At 41.5% G+C, this 19,021-nt stretch overlaps 1 protein-coding gene across 1 annotated transcript in view; it reads left to right on the forward strand.

The window, feature by feature from the left end:
- The window catches only part of LOC150109753 (uncharacterized), a 36,233-nt gene that overhangs the window by 4,183 nt on the left and 13,029 nt on the right, over positions 1 to 19,021 (forward strand). The window contains exons 2-5 of the mRNA XM_090396195.1: positions 8,382 to 9,249; positions 14,858 to 15,423; positions 16,054 to 16,195; positions 16,972 to 17,160. Of these exons, the coding sequence (XP_090252321.1) occupies positions 8,382 to 9,249; positions 14,858 to 15,423; positions 16,054 to 16,195; positions 16,972 to 17,160 (1,765 nt within the window). The remainder of the gene's footprint in view (positions 1 to 8,381; positions 9,250 to 14,857; positions 15,424 to 16,053; positions 16,196 to 16,971; positions 17,161 to 19,021) is intronic.

Genomic DNA, 19,021 nt, shown 5'->3' on the forward strand with positions numbered 1-19,021 from the left:
AGAAGTGTTTCACCTTAAATATTTTGTGTTTTGTCCATGCTTCCTGCATAAGAGTGGGTTGTTCCCAGAATATCAGTTTTATCATTTTATCTTGCAACCATTGTAGCCAGTTAAGCATTGTAGCCTGCGCAGAATGCGTATAATGTGATTGCATATCTTAAAATGTTTTCACATAATGCTTTATAGATTACTATTTTTATGTGGGTTGGGGCAATGTCTTTTAATCTGTATAGTTTGCTTGCTATTATCCTAAGCTTGGTATGTAGGTAGTTTGTATGGCTATTCAAACTCTGATCAGCATCGAAGTGAAGTCCAAGATAGCGTGTTGTTTTCACTGTGTGATGGTTGTGATTTTAGGTTCTGCACTTTGTCTATAGGAGGATGAATGTTGGATAGTGAGATATTTAGTTTCTATGGGCAGGGTTTGGGGGTTTTTGAATACCATTAGCTTTGTTTTTCCAGGGTTTATATATATGCCGTTTTCGGTTAACCAGTTAGTGATTTGATTGATGTCGTGTTGCATATTTGTGTAAGCGATATTTGCGTTGTTGTGAATGGATACTATGGCAGTGTCGTCTGCGTACTGGAAGATTTTACTTTTTAGGGGGAGTTGGCTTATGTCGTGTGTGTATATGTTAAATAGAATGGGAGATAGGACAGCTCCTTGCGGTACAACACAGGTTACATGTACCTCTTTGCTGTGTGCTGATCCTATACGTGTGGTGTGCTTTCTGTTTTTCATGTATGCTTTAAACGACTGGAGGTGACGACCTCCAATTCCGATATGGGTTAGTTTCGTTAACAAGGTTTTATGTGTTAGTGTGTCAAATGCTTTTGTTAGGTCAATGAATACCACTAATGTTATTCTGTTTTTATCCAATGCAGCGTTTAATAGATCTGTGAAATCTTCCAGGAGTGTTGCTGTTCCTTTATTTTTTTGAAAGCCATATTGTGTTTTGGGTATGATTTGAAATTTTTCAACGTGTGTGGAGAGTTTCTGATGCACGATGCGCTCCATGATTTGGTTGATTGGAGACAACGTGGCGATGGGTCTGTAATTATAATATTAATATTAATATTTTACAACGCTACCTAACAGACTATTCTTAGATTCTTGGGTGGAATCTGAATTGTTCTGCATCACCAGTCAAATTATTGTTTGAGTAATACTTATTTTGACTGTTTCAGTTCAGTGAATCATAATAAGCTTCATTGCGTTTGTATGGTATTTTGGATGCGTGTTTCTTGTTCGTAGTATGTCCTTAGAGCTCTTTTCAGGCTATTGTAGTTTGTAAGGTTTCTGTGTTCAAAAGGTAATTTGTTTATCATGTCTGGGATGTAGAAGTTTCGCGTGGCCATTCCGTAGTGATTATTGTATTTATACGTGATATAATTAGTAGTCTGAGGTCTTGTTATACGGTATGTATTTCTGACTGTCCTGTAGTTGGCATCGAAATAATGTTTTAGCAAGGCTGAATGGTGGCATTATGTCCTGCTATTATTTTTTTTTAAGATCCATTGTTGTTATCTGTTTCTTTCTTTCTTCCTGTGTGTGATTTGAACTTGATTCTCTATTTTTAACTGCGTCATTCTTTGTTTAAGTCGGGTGATCGATGCTATAACAGAAAAATCATTAAATCCCGAAGCAATCACCCACCAGGTGCATCTGAACAAATTTTAACTGCAGTAAAATAAATAAAACATAATTCAATTGCAGCCTTACCAATATTCCATACAGAAAATTATTTAAATCCTCGGGAAATTAATGAGAATTTGAAATCCCTACCCGATCTTCTGCAAGAAATGCAAAACCCAAACTTGATATTTGTTATCCGAAACCCCGATGTAATCTAATTGAGCATTAAAATAAGTAAACAAAAAATGTAGGTACAGACAAATGTAACTAACCCTCCCCCTGCAAAAAAAAAAAAAAAAAACACAAGAACAACACACCCTCCAAACCAGAACATAAAGAAACAGCACTACTGACAATCCAACTATTAGAGCACAAAAGTATTATTTGTGTAGAATTCTACACCACCATCCCACAAAAATAGATGCACGCGCCAGGGACTTCCCACCAGGACTTTTCCCTCCCTCCCCTGCACAGATACTTCCTCTATCCCCCCCCCTTCCCCCACATACTGGCTGGCACTTGGGGACAAGGAACACGTCACCCTCTCTCCACTTGCTCTCCCTAACCCCAAATCACATAAGCTGGACCTCCTCACACCCTTTGGGGGTCATATATTCGGTTCAAAGTGTCCCCATATCTTCTTGCCTGTAACAGAATGTTAGTAAAAATTGCTATTTCACACTTCAAAACTATCAGAGGAACAAACAAGCCGAGAATCTCCTCCGAATGTGTTGAATGATTTGCGATTCTAATTTATTGCATAGAAAATAATTATTCCCAAATATGAATGAGCGTCATCTACGTGCTTTGTAGATTATATAACCATGTAAACACATAAAAATGTAATATAAATTATTAGAAAACTGAAAACGTGGTTCGAAGTATTAGAATAATACGAAAATGAATGCACAAAAATCACAGTCAAAGGGAAACAACGATAATTAGAGCTTTGTTGCACCTTCTTAGCTTTTATGATCATTCGTAAACGGACATATTATTTACTAGCGGTTCACAGTCTTTTTTTTTTTTTTTTTTAATCAAAACATGCCCGTATGGTCTGCAGACTAGAAAAAGTTCATTTTTTGTCTTGGTTCAACTTCTTGAAGACGTTTCTTCATAATTCCCCACAAATTCTCAATGAAGGTTTAAATCTGGTGAGTGTGCCGACCAAGGAATTACTTTGATTTGCCTTTCTTTGTATTAGTGGTCATGGAATTGTGACAAAAAGCTAAACCCTACTGAAAAAGGAAATCGCCATCACATAAATCTTTCGATGTCGGTAACATAAAGTGCTCAAGAATTTCGGCACTACAGAAAAATTCTTCGCAGTCAAAAATAATTACCCAAATCAGCTAATTCGACAGGCAGCAAACCCTCAGATCGCTTCAAACATTGAAAACCGAAATCCTTCAACGCAAGACAAAGCTGATTCAAATTTTGGACACAATACACAGCCTACCTATACTCTCTACGGTCATACAAGCCCATACCATGACAGGGGAGGCAAATTTCGCTGAAAGGCTCACGCATTCTTTATCGAATGCTTCTTGCTCAAGACGCCAAACACTTATCTCTCGATGACCGTGGGACCCACAAAACATACTTTAATCGCTAAAAAGTACCTTTTGTAGTCGTTTTAACCCCGCAACAGTCTTTGCTTACACCGTCGCACTCTAGCTGCCTTTTGCTTGGAAGTCATAAGCAGCTTCGTCTTAGGCACACGTGATTTAAAACCCAATTTGCGAGGTCGTCTCAACGTCGTAGATTTAGACACATTCACATTTAGTTTTTTTCATCTCTTGTGAAAATACATTATAATTCTCAAGTGTTTTTTCTCCACGATATTCTTCAATCTCCTCTCATCTCTCGATGTAGTTATTACCTTTCGACCACTTTTCAGAATATTTCGAAAACTCCGGTTATTACAATGCTGTCTCAATACTTTACTCACGCTTGCTTGAGAACATTTCAATTCCTTAGCTATAAACTGTTCAGTTTGGCCTTCTTTATGTATAGACACCATACGAAACTTCTTAGCTTCCGATATGTCACACATTCGACCCATGTTTAGCAAATGATTAACTGAAATCCAAGTGCAAACGATTCCTCACACACGAGTCAGTCCCCCTCCCCCCCCAGCTACATGCTAATTCACAAAATTAGAATAATTTTGTGGATGTTTTCTTATAATTTATATTACATTTTTATGTGTTTACATGGTTAAGTGATCTACAAAGTACGTAGATTTAGACGATGCTAATTCAAATTTGGTAATATTTTTGATTCGGAGGTGTACAACGAAGCAGTGATTCTTCCATATGTACAATCGGTCCGAGATAAAATAGAAAGCTTGCTTCGCTAACAAAACTTAAAAGTCGCCTTCTACCCACTGAACAAAATCTCTGGACATCTGAAACCTCCACATCCGCCACTCAAAAAACTAAATGTCTCAAGATCAGTTGCAATTGTGGTCTACGCTACGAAGGACAGACTGGCAGAGATATGGTGAGATACCGATCGGAACAGTTCAAGGACGTTGAGAATGAAAGAAATCGCAAAACAGGGCTGACAGACAGCACATGCAACGGAAACAAAACACCAAGTAGAACGGCAACAAACCGAAATGCTCCATCGATTACGCTTTTATTTAAGAGCGTTCAAAGATCAGCTGAAATAATGAAACATCCTCTAAACTGTAACAAAAAATAAAGGAAGATTTTACATTGTCTGGTCTTCTTTAATCCATCACGAGACACTTGTCCACCAGCAGTATGTTACAGCAACCCACGCACCAGAAGCTAGCATAGTAGTGAATGCACGCTTTCCGCTGTTTAAATGTTTTCAAATATTTTTCACCAGAACTGTGATGGATTTCAGTTTATTCTCCGATGGAGACAATTTCACGGGAGAAAATCAAAAATGGTTTCTTAATCTATGGAAATGCGTACCAGGAAAACATATTCCTGGCACGTGTTCGTTGCGAAGAAAGACCTAGGGTGTGTTGACACGGAATAGATTACACGTGGTTGACTGTGTGTTTTCTGGCTGGTTTGCGTGATCTCTGAAATAATTAAAAAATAAATAAAACTGCTTTAAGTGAAAAGTCCTCGAAGCTTATTCTTTCCAGCTGAAGCGGAGCCTCCGTAGGTCATCTGGTTTACACGAACCCTGGGGTTGCAAAGACTCGGGTTCGAATCCCGGGTCTTCGAGGTAAGGAACCTTCATCGGGTGTTTTCGATCGAATGGCGAGTGAGTCGTTCTCGCACGGAGGGTTTTTCTCCCTCCGTTTGAACAAGCGGGAAGAACACACGTGCAGACACCACGCCCACGCTCCCGGTTTAAGGATCACCCGCTCTCTTCCGTCAGATTCGGCTCCGAATATCTGCACGGGGAAGTCCTCGCGTAAACGTAAATCAGGACGGAAGCAGAAAAGGGAATTTCTGCCACTGCGGAAGCATTTAAACGTTTCCAGTTTTTAGGCACGGGCCCATTAAACCAACGCTCGTGCTGCAAACCTCTGGTGTCGAGATTTCGATGTTAGCGTCGAGGGTCTTCTCCAGTAGCAAACTCGTAGCATTTCCCAGCTGCTCCAAGTAGGGTGCGGGGGTCAGACCGAACAGTTATTTCTGAAATTGTTCAAGAATCGCAAAGAATAAAATAAAAGGCCTTTTTGAGTCGCAAGTTCTAACTGCAGAAACGTGGCGCACGCAGAAAGACGGCGGATTCTCCCAACATTTTCGAGAAATTGAAATCTGCTGTGAACATCGAGAAGCGCGAGATTAAACTCTCACAAAGTGCAGGAACTAACGGGGGAGGTGCGCCACTCGGAAGATCTTTTTGTTCAACGTAAATTTGGTTCCATCTCGTCCATCCGTGTGGCTCCGCGTAACTTCTACACATCGGCGACTATTTTCCGTCCAAATTACTGTTAGTCACGTGATAATAATAAACTCGACGGCTTACAGGAGACTCCTCTCTGTGCATCTTCCATGCTGACTGAATTGTTCTTCTCCATCAAATCAAATTTTCGAGCTAAAAAAAAAAAAAAAAAAAAAGACAACCCGCATGCAGTTTGAAGACATTCCCAATGGGGATGCAGAGGAGGGAAGGCATTACCTCCGTTTGCTGTGATGGTTGCATCTGCTCTTGAAGATGCTTAATGAGCGCTTTTTCGAAAAGCATCCTTTTTTTTTATTGACAAATGGACTTTACTACCTAAACAGATTCTTAGATTTAAATAAGCTAAAAATATTATATTCTGCATGGATTCAAAGCACACTACAATATGGTATGTTAAGTGGGGAAGGAATCCATCGCACTACTCTGAAACCTTTAGTCTCGACTCAGAATAAAGTAATTCAAATCTCAACTAGAAACAAATAGAAGGATGCTGCAATGTGTAATAAATACGCCATACTAAACATACTAACCCTAAGATATTTATACGTGTATAGGGTACTATTATTCATAAAAAAAAAAAAACGACAACGAATACGTAAATAATAAACAAGATACTTTCCTTAGTAAGGGCCTCAAATATTTAGTTCCTGAAGCAAATAAAGAAGCAACGCACAAACATTATACTTATTTAGCGCCAAAAGTATTCAACACACTACCTTTAACAATAAGAAATGAAACTAACCCAAACGAATCCAAAACTCTAATCAAAGAGTATTTGTTTTCCCACAGAAATGAGGAAGCTCTGTTCAAAATAATTGTAGAAATTATTGGTTTTCAGCATATTTGTATTCAAAGATCCAGTCTCATGAGTAAAACGTAAAATTTAAATGCTATTTAACTGCTTTGTTTTATTTTGTTCCTAATGAAATGTTATGCAACTTTCTCTGTACGTATTAGCATGTTCCTGTGATTTTATTGCGTTATTATCTTATAATAATAATAATATATATTTACCAAAATATAGAGCCAAAAGGCTTCATTTCGGCGATGCAAAATTATGTAAATCATACAGTCACAAGCTGAAGCCTTTTGGCTGTTTATTTTAGTAAATACAGTACTTTACACATCACCCGAGAGTTCGCTTACGAAAAATACACTTCTAACATTTCAAGTTCCCTTAGCATTGGAAGAGAGTTTTCCTCTCTTAAGGTTTCTGCCTGGTCTCTGAAGATGAACCAACCAGTTCGAAATAGCTGTCAGGCCAGTGAAACCTTAACAAAAATGGACCAATACGAGGCGAATACATGGACTCTTGGGCAAGCGAACATGTTTTCTATAAGGTCTGTGCTAGGGCAACTCGTAAATGCCGGCGAGTGTATTCCCATAAGCTCTCTGGTCAAATTTCTTACGAAAACTTCCATAGTTTCTGCATTCGGCTTTGAAATAATGCCGGATTTAACATCCACTTGAATTATATATTACACAATATATGTACAAATGTACATAGGTGTATATGATGACGATGCATTACATAACTCAAGTGGATGTTAAATGCATATCGTAACCTGTTGCTCTTATGTTACGCAGAGGATTGTTCCACATTTTGTACTATTAGAGGAAGCTTACAATAAAGAAATGAAAAGGGAGTGTTCTTTCAGTTCTACCGGACATTTGAAAATTGATTTGTCAGTCTCCATTTATAGCATTCAACAACTGAGTCCACGGCTGCCCGAAGGCATCGAGAAGAGAGTCCGGCAGACAGCTTTCGCCATCTCGTGATCCTAAACCCTAACTGATATATTACTGCCTGCAATACGAAAATCGACCATAAAACTGGCGCTGAGCTGTTGAATTAAAACCAAAGTTCAAGAAAGAACGAACAAACCGAAAATTTGCTTACGCCAGTGCTGCTAGTTCCCCACTTCTCCCCCAGTGGGGAACTGGCTGAAGCAGTGCGGGAAAAGTTTCCGTGGCGACAACCGGATGGGATTTCGTTCAATTCACGAAATCGCTGACTCTTCGTATTCGTGACACTCGAAAGAGGGTGAGAAGCGCTAGAACTCAACCACAGCTTGGCAGAGAGAAAATTTTGAGGGTCGAACCCAGTCGAGATTCGTGAGAACGCTTTCCTAACAAAGCGCTCATTAAGCATTCTTTCGTTTTTTTATAATCCTCTTGTCTTTCGTTATTTCCTCTGGCGAACGACTCTTTCTGCACAGGAATGCGATCCTCCGAGGTCACTTTCGACACGAAGAAAGCATTTCGCGAATTAGAAGTAACGAACAAGATTTTCCCAAAAGTTTTCTTGCGAAAGGCCGAGGGTAGGTTGACATCGGGTATATTGCGTGGGGTTAACTATATATTTTCTAGGTGGGTTCCTGATCTCTGGAATAATTAAAAATAGGTTAATAAACGAAAGCGCTTCCGTCATCATATGACACGTTTAGTAGAAAATGAGCGGAGGCATTTCAAAGTTCAGCGTCTGCGGTTTACTCTTTCAGCCACACCCCCTCCTCTTTTTTTCAATAAAAATCTGAAGGAGAGCATCCCTTCGAATCTCTCGTTTTCAGGATGCGAAACATTTCCTCAATGAAAGCTACCCCTTCCTCACTTGTCAGAGCAACTCTACCCCCCGAGCGTGGGGGAATATCTCGTCATCCGCCGCTGAACTTGCTTTGCATTGAAATTAGACTTCCGATTTTATTGTGATGCGGTTTTTTTTTTTTTTTTTGATGGTGATGAAGAAAGAGAAGCTTAAATTCTTTCTTAAATATTAGTTCGAATTATTTTCTTAATTTCGTCATCATATTCGACCTTCTAGTTATCTTCGTTTTATTTGTTTCAGAGCGTCAGTTTCTACAACAACAGGCTGTCCAACGCCAACGGTATCTTCCACGAGAACATGTGGGCCGTGCTCACCGTTTCCCTGGCCAAGAACCCTTTGAAGAGCATCACGGCAGAGGTGTTTAGGAAGAAGCTGCCGTTCGTAGAGAACATCGACTTGTCGTACACTGAAGTGGAGAGTTTCGACCAAAATTTGTTGCAGGAGATGCCCCGCTTGCAGTTCGTGAGGATGATCGGCAATCGTCTGCGGTCGCTTCCTCGCAAGATGTTTCACGACTTGCCTGCGTTGAGATACCTCGAGCTGGGCTACAACTTGCTCGAATCCCTCGAGGGCGTCTTCGACCTTCCCTCGCTCGGCAAGCTGATCCTGAACGACAACCGCTTGGCTTCCCTGGGGGGCGCCTTTCATCGCGTGCCCAACGTGTCGTTTCTGACTCTTTCGTCGAACGAGTTGACGGCACTGCAGCCCACTAACTTTAAGGGGCTTTTTCGGCTCGTCCACCTCAATCTAAACGACAACGAAATATCGGAGCTGAGCGGAGGCTCCTTTGCGGATCTCCTTCGGCTCGAACAGCTCTTCATGGACGGGAACAGAGTTCGTCATCTGAACCGCTCTCTGCTCCCCCTGGGAGCCCTCTCCGAACTGAATCTCGGAAAAAACCTGATCGAGAACGTGAGCCTCGCAGACACTCGCGGTCTTCGCAGTCTTCAGTCGGTCGATCTTAGCTGCAACCGTTTACTGTCCGTGAACGGAGCGTTCGCAAACTCGCCGATCCTGAGCCACGTGCGTTTGTTGCGCAATAACTTGACCTCTTTATCCAGCGACACGTTTTCACCCCGCATGCCCGTACAGCAGCTGTGGTTAGAAGGTAAGTGCAAAGAGCAGCCGAACTCGATTAAAACGAGAACCGAGAGATGACCTCCGTGTAAACAGTTCGTTTGCGTTTTGTTTTTGTTGCGGAGAACAAAAACACATAAAAGAGAGAAGTGGATGCGATTCGAGAAAAAATGGGAAAGGAAATCACCGCGTGTATTTGCTCCACGCAGGCAGCAAATACATGCGGGATAGCATCGGGGGAGGATTTATTTTAAATTAAGTTTATTAGCCAGCCTGAATATGAACTTTGCTCTTTTAACTTCCTCGATCTGGCGTCGGCCGTAACCAATCGCATTTCGTAAGATCGGGGCGAGACTTTCATCTCAATCGGACTTCTTCGATTTCCTTTCCCATTTTTTCTTGAATCGCATCCACTTCTCTCTTTTATGTGTTTTTGTTTTTTAAGGGGTGGGATTTAAAGGCATTCGAGGTGTGGGGAAATTGAAGTATTCTCCCCAATTCTCTCTCAATACGTAAGTGGAGAGAATTGGAAGATTCAAAGGAAACGATCTGATGATGCGTTCCTGATGTTTATATTCGCGTCACGTTTATCATCGGGTATTCCGAGGCGCCTTCTTCGGTGGCGGAAAGCCATCTGCTTGATTCGTCTAGAAATAATAATAATAATAATCAACGGAACTCTTTAAAATCGCAGATTTCAAACTCATTACTGACGATTGGCATGTTTCCATCTGATTTTAAGGAGTGCAAAGGGGGCTTATAAAAAGGGCAACAAAAAATTTAAAACAATTCCACACCAACCTTCTTCTGCTGGTTTTTACGAAAATATTTAAGAAGTTGGTGAGATGTTAGCACATTTTTAATTTAAAAAAAAAAAAAAACTAATTTCCAAAGAATTTGTTTAGATTCAGGCAAGTGGTTATCGCAAACCTGCTCTGCTGAACTCGACGAGAACACTTCGTACCTCCCGAGGTGACGTAATGCAACAGTAGCAGAGGTTGTCATTTCTTTTTCTTTTTTTTTCTTTTAAGATCTAAATAGAGTTTGATTGAAAGTTAATTCGGGAATCTGTTGTAAACCACACCGCCGTCCTGGAGGCTTTCTTCGTAGGGTTCACGGACAATTTATCGCAGGGGAAATTCATCGAGGAAAAAATTCGCTAAAAGAGTTATTCGCTAGAAAATGAAAAATGAAAATGAAATGATTAATATTGCATTGATGTATGAAAAGTTGCAGCGCGGGATAATTTCACAACAGATAGTTTTTATGTATTATTTGTTACGATTTAAATTAGAGTTTCCTAATATTTTTATTCTTTTACAACGAAAGTAATATTTTATTGATCAGTGAGTTTTCTAATTTCTGTTTCGTCTTAAAAAGTTGTAAATATTTTTTATTACTTAAATACTAATTACGGGTTCTGCTGATGGAATATTAATCTTTATCAAACTGCAATAGGGAGAAAGGGCATCGCATTTAAGAATATTTATTCTGCGAAAAGTTCGTTATATTTCTGCGCACTAAAACACCCATCCAGATGTGACATATACACGAGGCCACCCTCGTGTATTTCTGAAAACTTCTCGGCCTAACAATGAAAAACGAATTTATATTTTCAAAATTATTTTTTTTTTAACCTAATCTCCCTTAAAACTAATACATTTATTCCAGCGATGCTCCAGCGCCATTATCCCGTCCTTGTAGCGATAATAGAGATAGAGGGAACCTGTAGTGGTTCTCAGTGAGATCTGCAAAAGGCCCCTCTACAGTTGCAATCGCCTCTTGATTCGAAGAAAAACGCTGACCAGCGAGGAAGACTTTTAGTTATGAGAAGAGGTAGAAGTCAGAGGGAGCCAAATCTGGGTTGGAATAGGGTGGATGTTCCAACAATTCATAGGGCAGATTCCTTAATTTTCCCATTGCCAAAGCACTTTTGTGGGCAAGTGCATTGTCCTCATGAAAGAGAATTTTTTTTTTCTCTTCTTCTTCTGCAAGCCGGATCTTTTCTCACGAATGTTTTCGTCTTGTCTGGTTAAAAGATCGGAATAATATTCCCCGCTTATTGTTTTACCCTTTTCAAGATAATTAATAAACAAAATGGTTTTAGCATCCCAAAACACCGATGCCACGACCTTTCCTGCTGATGGAACCGACTTTGTCTTCTTTGGCGCAGAACAACCGGCTTCTGTCCACTGTTTTGGCTGCTGTTTGCATTCTGGTGTGTAATGGCGAATCTAAGTTTCATCCATAGTAATAAATCGATGCACAAAATCAATTTTATTCTTGTTAAAACCCTCCAAGCACTGTTCAGAGATTTTCATGCGAGTGCGTTTTTGATCTGCTGTCAGCAAGTGCGGCACCCATCGTGCGCAAAGCTTTTTCATTTGCAATTCTCCATGCAAAATATATCCTACACGTCTTTTGAAACGCTTATAGTTTCAGTAATTTCACGCACTTTGACTCGGCGGTCAACCAATACCATATCGTGATCACCTCATCAATGATTTCTGGTGGACGTCCTTCAGGTGGATCATCTTCAAGTCTGGTGCTGCCACGTTTAAACTCGGCAGCCCATTTCTTAATTGTCGAAACGAAGGAGAAGAGTGCCCAAATAAACTTTATGAACTTCGAATGAATTTATTTTGGCGTTAAACCTTCTTTTACAGAGAATTTTATAACCGCACGTTACTCAATTTATCCATTTCAAGGGATACAGACAACACTTTTGCTTCAGACAGCTGTATAAAACAAACTACTTCATAGAATGACTTGTAATTTCACTTGGATGCATATGACAAATGTACCAACTTAGAAAAAATACTGCCGATAGTGTTACATCTATGGTCGAGGCCGAGTAGGTATCAGAACCCCCCCCCCTCGTATAATCGAAATATTATTATTATTATTATTCGACACCTCCAGGGAGTCCTAGTACTCATCGAGGGAAGGTACCTGCTCTACGACTCTGTCTTCAACATTCAATCACCAACTGACTGCAACTACACGAGCGCCATCTACCGCCGACCACCACTTGTATTTCCAATGACAATCGCAAACATTCGTGCTCACGGTGGGATTCGAACTCGCAGCCTTTTGGCTGGAGAGCAGATATGCGATTCACTCGGCCGACCAGGCCGGTTATTTCTTAAATTAAAAAAAAAAATTCTTTAATTCTTTTAATTTGTTTTAAAAATTATTTTTTTAAACATTTCTTATATGGGAAATATTTCTTTCTTTTTTTTTCACATATATCTGTGATGAATAACTTTATATCGAATAAAAATTTTCGAAAAGCTAAATATAATCGAAATATTAAATAAAATATTTCTAATTTTAAAATATATTTCTTAATTCTTTAAATTATTTCGTAATTTTTTAAAAAATATTTCTTATATGGGAATTTGTTTTTCACATCCATCCGCGATGAATTTTCGTGCGATGAATTTTCCGCCGCGATTAGTTGTCCCCCGATGAATTGTTGGTGATGAACTGTCCGGACACGCTTCGTAGGACTTCCTTGAAAACAACCGAATTTCGAATCTTTGGTTCGAAACCCAATTGGAAGCGAGAGGTGGTCTTGAACGGGTTCAGGACTCTGCAAAATTTGTGAAAACGAACGCAGTTTTAAATGTTACCTCGTGGCGTCTGTCCGAGGACGTCTTGTTTATACGAAGATTCGATAACGGCCGATGGTGCAGTCCTAATCCTCTCTCGTAACACGACCGAAGAAATGCAAATCTTGGGGATCTTTCTTATTAGTTTCATGCAAAGAAACTCAGTCTGAAGAAAGAAAGTGCGAAATTTTAATTTGCGTCGCTTTAAACAAACTTCTGAGTACGATCATTCTCACGTGACTGTAGAGTTGCGCGGGAAAAGAAAAACTTCAATCATCGACACCTCGTTCAAGCTTGACATCGCTGGTGAGACTTTCCGTTTCGATAAACTTCGATTATTCTGCATAAACTGAAGGCGCACTTCGCCGAGGAAGTCACGTGATCACAATAGAAACAAGAATCACAGCTACTCGAGGTTTAGTCTTTCTGTGTAGGACAACCTCAAAAGTAACAGAATTTCATTTCCCCTAAACGATGCTCCCTACGCAACTTCACCGAAAGCTTCTGAAAATGGGAATTAATTTCCACCTTTCTGACCCGCACGAGGAACCCCTTTTCTCTCTTTCAGTATCGACGCAAGAGGGAGAAATGAATTACTGAGCAAACAGATGGCAGCACCAGTGCGTTCTCCCATCTCCGCACACGTTTGCTTCCGCACCCCCTCCCAAATATAACATCAAAAGACCAAACGTACTTTTCTTTTCCTTTTTGAAGAATTTGTTCGTGTCACGAGCAGCTGCCACCGCGCTTTTAAAGTGCGCCTCCCAACCACAAACGTTGACCATCAAAGAACCACACGCTCTGCTCCGTGTGAGCTCGGATTAATGCGAGTCGTTTCCGCAAATAATGCTCCTTTCGCTGAAATGAAATGGAATCCGCGAGAAGAAAATGTTTTTGTTTTCCTTGTTACGTGCGGAGAGAAAGAATATCAAAGAGGCTTTGATTCTGCGCATAAAGTTTCATCAAACAATACTCCGCTCGTCCAGGGAGTTGGCCGAGCGCACAGCTTCTCCCATTCCCACCTCGACGAACTATTTTTTATTTTTCGTGTTTGCTCTCACCAAAGAAATGTTATATGCTCCCTTGGTAGGCATATCATTTTATCAATTTTCTAAATTCAATTTTGCGAATTCCGGAACCTTATTCTAGAGGCGAACTTTTTGAAGCCACTTCAGGCCTCCAATAAGCGAGGAGGTGATCTCACACCGGGCGGAAAAGGAACATGCGTGCGGGTTTTTAAAAATGTTTTTAAGTCTTTCGACCGGTTTGTTTATCCAATGAGCTAAGTGGACTCTGGTGACTGACAGGTGGAGACTGACATTAAAATTTCTCTCAAAAAGTAAGCGCGCTTTTTCTTAATGTTAAAACTCTCGTTTTAAATAAATTTAAACAACTTTGAATTAATTAAAATTAAATCGGTTTGCTGTGAGATGTCATCACTTCCGTCTGGAAGTGCTCGCATTACGGGGAAAAACCTTCAGTACGATGTAAAATCAAGCGCATGATTCTGTGCCAGTTCGCAAGGGATTTGCGCTTTCAAAGATGTAAAATCCAGTCCCGTACAGGAGTTCGTATAGAAACAAGGGACTTCGCTTGATTCCAATCAGCGGCTTCGTCACCAAACACATCAAGCGAAGTCCGCGCTTGATGCGTTTCTAACGGCGTAAATAAACTCATTCGGATTCATAAACAAGGCGTACTCTTGAAACCAGCGACGGAGAAGCCTCTCTGGGTGCTCAGGTTTTTCACCTTCCCTTTCGGGACCTTTCTCTGTTTCTGATTTCCTCGAAGTGCCTCATCACGACTTCAATCGTCAATGCGAACAACCCAATAAAGAAAAGCGCTGAACCAAACCCTTGTCTTTCTTTCCACACGGTACCCACAATTCGAGTTTACATTGGAATTCGGTCGTCTGACACAGATTTCTCGCTGCGGTATTAGAGGGATGTGCTAACTTGCTAGAAAAAAAAGTATTTTTTTAAGACCGAACTGAAACCTCAGCCAACAGTTTTTCTCTCTCCGTAGGTAACCCGTGGTCATGTGACTGTCGTCTGAAGTGGTTCCTGGAATGGCTTCAGCGCGTGCAATACAAACCTCTCCAGGATGACCCTGTGTGCAATTCTCCTCCGTGGCTTCGTTCTCAAGCCCTGCGGAAGTTATCTCCCGACTCGGTGACTCCGTGGCATCTCGACTGTCCCGACCCCTGCGTCTGCGAGTGCGTTCCTTCCGGAAACGACTTTTACATCAGAGTCGACTGCAGTCATCGGAACCTGTCGAACATCCCCGCCGAACTCCCCGACCAGCTGGGAGATCTGGACGTGTCCAACAATCTTCTCGCCGACATCTCCGACCTCACCTCGAGGGTCTCTCTGCGGTTCCTCAACGCAGAAAACAACAGCATTTCCCGGCTGTCGGAGGTGATCCCTCCGAAGCTGGTGGCGCTGAAGTTAGCCGGGAACAACATGACCCGGCTTCCGGTTCGGCTTCTCAACAGAACTGCCCTGAAAATCGTGACCCTGTCCAGGAACCCGTGGACGTGCGACTGCGAGTCACTCCCCATGAAGAAGTGGCTCCTCACTCACCAACAAGAGGTAAGCGTTGGTTCTCTCGTTTTCGCAAAACCAGAAATCCGTTCGTCTTTCTTTGTATAGAATAACTGGCTTTTAAGATACTTTAAGTAAAACCCACTTTTTTTTCCTTGTTACATTAAAGAAGACTTCTTAAGAGTCAGCTTAGTTGGGACTCAATCCATCCATCTTCACGTGAATTCTTCTCTCAGTTCCAGTTTCACGCGAAAAGCGATTCAATGCATTGATCGCCCTTCTGGACAGCAGAAAAGAAAGGGGTGAATTGCACGATCGAGGGTTCCAAGCGAGGCTCAGGGATCGAGCCCGTCAGTTAGTGCGGAAAAGGGGAAAGCAGGATCGCCTCGCTTTTCCGCATTGCACTCGGCGGATCGGAACAAGCATTTGTCGCTCCTGAAGCAGCTCGAAAGCGCCACACAAACGAAAAAGCAAAGCAGTGCAGATGGCGACTTCCGCTGCGCAGAGCAGCGGGATTGGGGTTGGGTGGATTGCAGTTGCGCAGCAGCATTTAAGGCCACGAAGTCGACGCATTGTGTCAACAGACACAATGCGTCGACTTCGTTTATATTTTTCGGCATAAAAAATCGGAGTTAGCACTAACCAATGTGGCCATCTTATCGAACTGTTTCTTCGCAGGTTGCTGATCTCAACGACACCCGGTGCGGTAACACACCGCAAAACGGAAACGCGAGGAATCGAGTCGTAGTTTCGCTGACCGACACCCAACTTTGTCCTGTGCCGTTGTCCATCTACATCCTGTCCTCCATCGGGGCATTGGGTGAGTATTCGACTGTTGCTTTTCAAGGAGACTGCGTTCAGTTTTTTACTTTATTTATTTACTTTTCACCAAACTTCTTTATCGTAAGTGATCTCCACGGACTTGTCTCTCCCTTGCCGAGCAAAAGAGCGAAAAAGTTCCTCATTCATCAGGACGCGGACGTACTAAAAATCACGTGACTCCAACGAGAAACGATGTCGGACCAACAAGAGAGAAAAAAATCCATTTCCTCCACGAGCGAGAATTCCCATTGGACATCCCAACTAGCTCGCACTGCGGAACGCTGCCAACATCGTTAAGCGCCGAGCTGCAGCGTTTAAAGCTCAGGAATATTTTGTTCCGAAAACTTCCGAAGGATGCTTTCGGTTCTTTGACCTCAGTGCTGTTACAGCTGCTTTCACGGCTAATGAATTCAAGGTTAGGCGGGAAAAACTGAGTCGGGTCTCGGATTGCGGTCAAAGTAGAGGAGAATCGCTTTCTTGCGAAGTCAATAAGGTTTTCAAAGCGCTGAGCTTAGAAATTCCATTTTACAAGAAAGCTGCTCTTGAAAGTCTTCATTTGTAGAGTATCCTCTCGTTCTTGTTAGGACTGCTGGCCAAGCACACTCCGCTAGGAAGAGACGAAGAGGAAGTTCTTGGAGAAAGATTGATTCTGTTCGTGATCGAAAAATAAAACAGCGTCGGATGATTGGGAACTTTTCTCCCCAGTCGGCCACAAATTCTGCACGCGCTTCTTCTCCCTCAGGTGGGTTTAACAATTTCTGTTCGTTCTTTCAGGCGTGCTGCTGCTGGTGGCCTCCGGATTCGCCCTGTACTCCCGCTTCCACGTGCACATCAAAGTGTGGCTTTACTCCAGAGGGTTCTCTTGCGTCAAGGAGGAAGATCTCGACGCCGACAAAGAGTTTGACGCTTTCGTATCGTACAGCAGTTTGGACGAGTCCTTCGTGGTCCACGAACTGGTTCCCCGTAAGTGTCGTCTTTTTTCTGAATGTTAACTCTGTCTCTTTCGGGGAAGTTTTGCCCTTGTCGTTCCTTCGACTGCGATCGCATGCGCAACAACACGGAGAAGACGTAATAAAAAATAAAAAATAAAATTCTTAATGCAAAACGTTTGCGATCACTCCCTTTCAAGCTGGTCAGGTCGCGGTCCTTGCATTCGCTTTCGCTGAACTCACTTTCGGCCTAACCGAAACCCCACGGAGGATTCCATTCCGTAACACCGCAAGCGCTCTGCTCAAAGTCCCCCTCCCCCCAGCGGATTCCACTGTGGAGATTCTGCTGTACGGAAGTTACGTGGTCATTGGAAACTGAACGTCCCCCCCTATTTTAATGTGTTCTCCGTGCGAGTGCAGATTTTTTTGGCAAAATGATATCCTTCGCCGACGACTCGACATTAATATACACCGAAACGACCCTCGAGGATCTAGAAAATCGGATGAATCGTGATATGTTAAAACTAAGTAAATGGTTTAGTAACAACGGACTTAAAATAAATCCCGATAAAACGAGATCCTTCGCGTTAACAGAAAAGCTAGACCAACCACGAAATGGCACGAAAGGAAATGCAGTGACATCCTCAATTGCGACTGGAGCTTTAATCGAAAAAAAAAATCAATCAAGTATTTGGGCCTCCACATCGACAGCGATTTGAAACGGAACTCCCACACCACTTTCTTAACAAATAAATTCAGATTCATAATTAACAGAATACATTATATTAAGAAATTGGTGCTGCAGCTTTCTTAAGATGCTTGTACTATTCCTGGGTAAATTCCTCACTGCATCGCCTGTTGGGGTGGAGATTATAACAACCATCTGCTTCCATTAATAGGAATACAAAACAGAATAATTAGAGCCATAACCGCTACTGACTTCGCACATTCAACCAACGATCTGTTTGCCGTTCATACTATTTTGCCACTACAGACACTCTATCTACGGTTGCCTATTATGCTTGAAAGAAAGAACGGTGTAAGATTTTCGGTATATAATGTAGACTGTGGGTTACGCTGCGGTCGGAACATGCTGGTAGCACCCAAGGCACACGAAGAAAGTGTTCATAAATCCTTCGAACCCTAGCGACAAGCAGCTCCAACAAACTCCCAAATGAAATCCAATCGGTAACCTCAGCTTATGCATTCAGAAAAAGATCGAGACTTCCCTCGAAGGGCTAAAGAAAATTGACCTTCATTTTAAACGTACGTTCTCAGAGATCACTCTGCAACTTATGTATCACGTCCAATTGCGATTCTAATATATGACGTCAAGTAAATACCACGTTCTGTGAGCTCTCATAGATGCAGTCACTGGATTTCGCAATGACTGTATTATCCTGGAAATTTCATTTTCTAGTAACAAGTATGGCTACAGTCCTTAGGTAGCCATAAAAAAATAAATAAATAAAAAAAAAACTAACTTATTCTAAACCTTTTTATAAACTATGAAAGCTGTCTGATGATGTATCTTACTTTACTTCTGTATATAGAAAAATATTTTTATTCGTCTATAACAAAATAATCAGTCCAAAATAGATGTTGAAACGAACAGAAAATACGATAGTACTACTTGAAAATTCTGTGATGAGAATAATGTGGCTGAGTTCGGATTGCAATTCGCATCCTACTTTTCACGTCGTGCAATTCATATAATAAAAATCAGAGGAATGGTTTATAATTATAGTTCACTGCTACGACGAATCTGACAGATATCAGTGACGTCGCGGGTCCATGTAGATCGGGATATACTGTCGTGTGGGTTGTGGCAACCCGCGCTACAAAATACACGTCAATGTGACCGCATTTTTATCGATGTGTGCAAGTGTTGAAGG

Source organism: Typopeltis vanoorti, chromosome 1 (genome assembly GCF_054136105.1).
Source record: "Typopeltis vanoorti isolate ZY-2024b chromosome 1, IOZ_Tvanoo_1.0, whole genome shotgun sequence".
NCBI classification, from domain to species: Eukaryota; Metazoa; Arthropoda; class Arachnida; order Uropygi; family Thelyphonidae; genus Typopeltis; species Typopeltis vanoorti.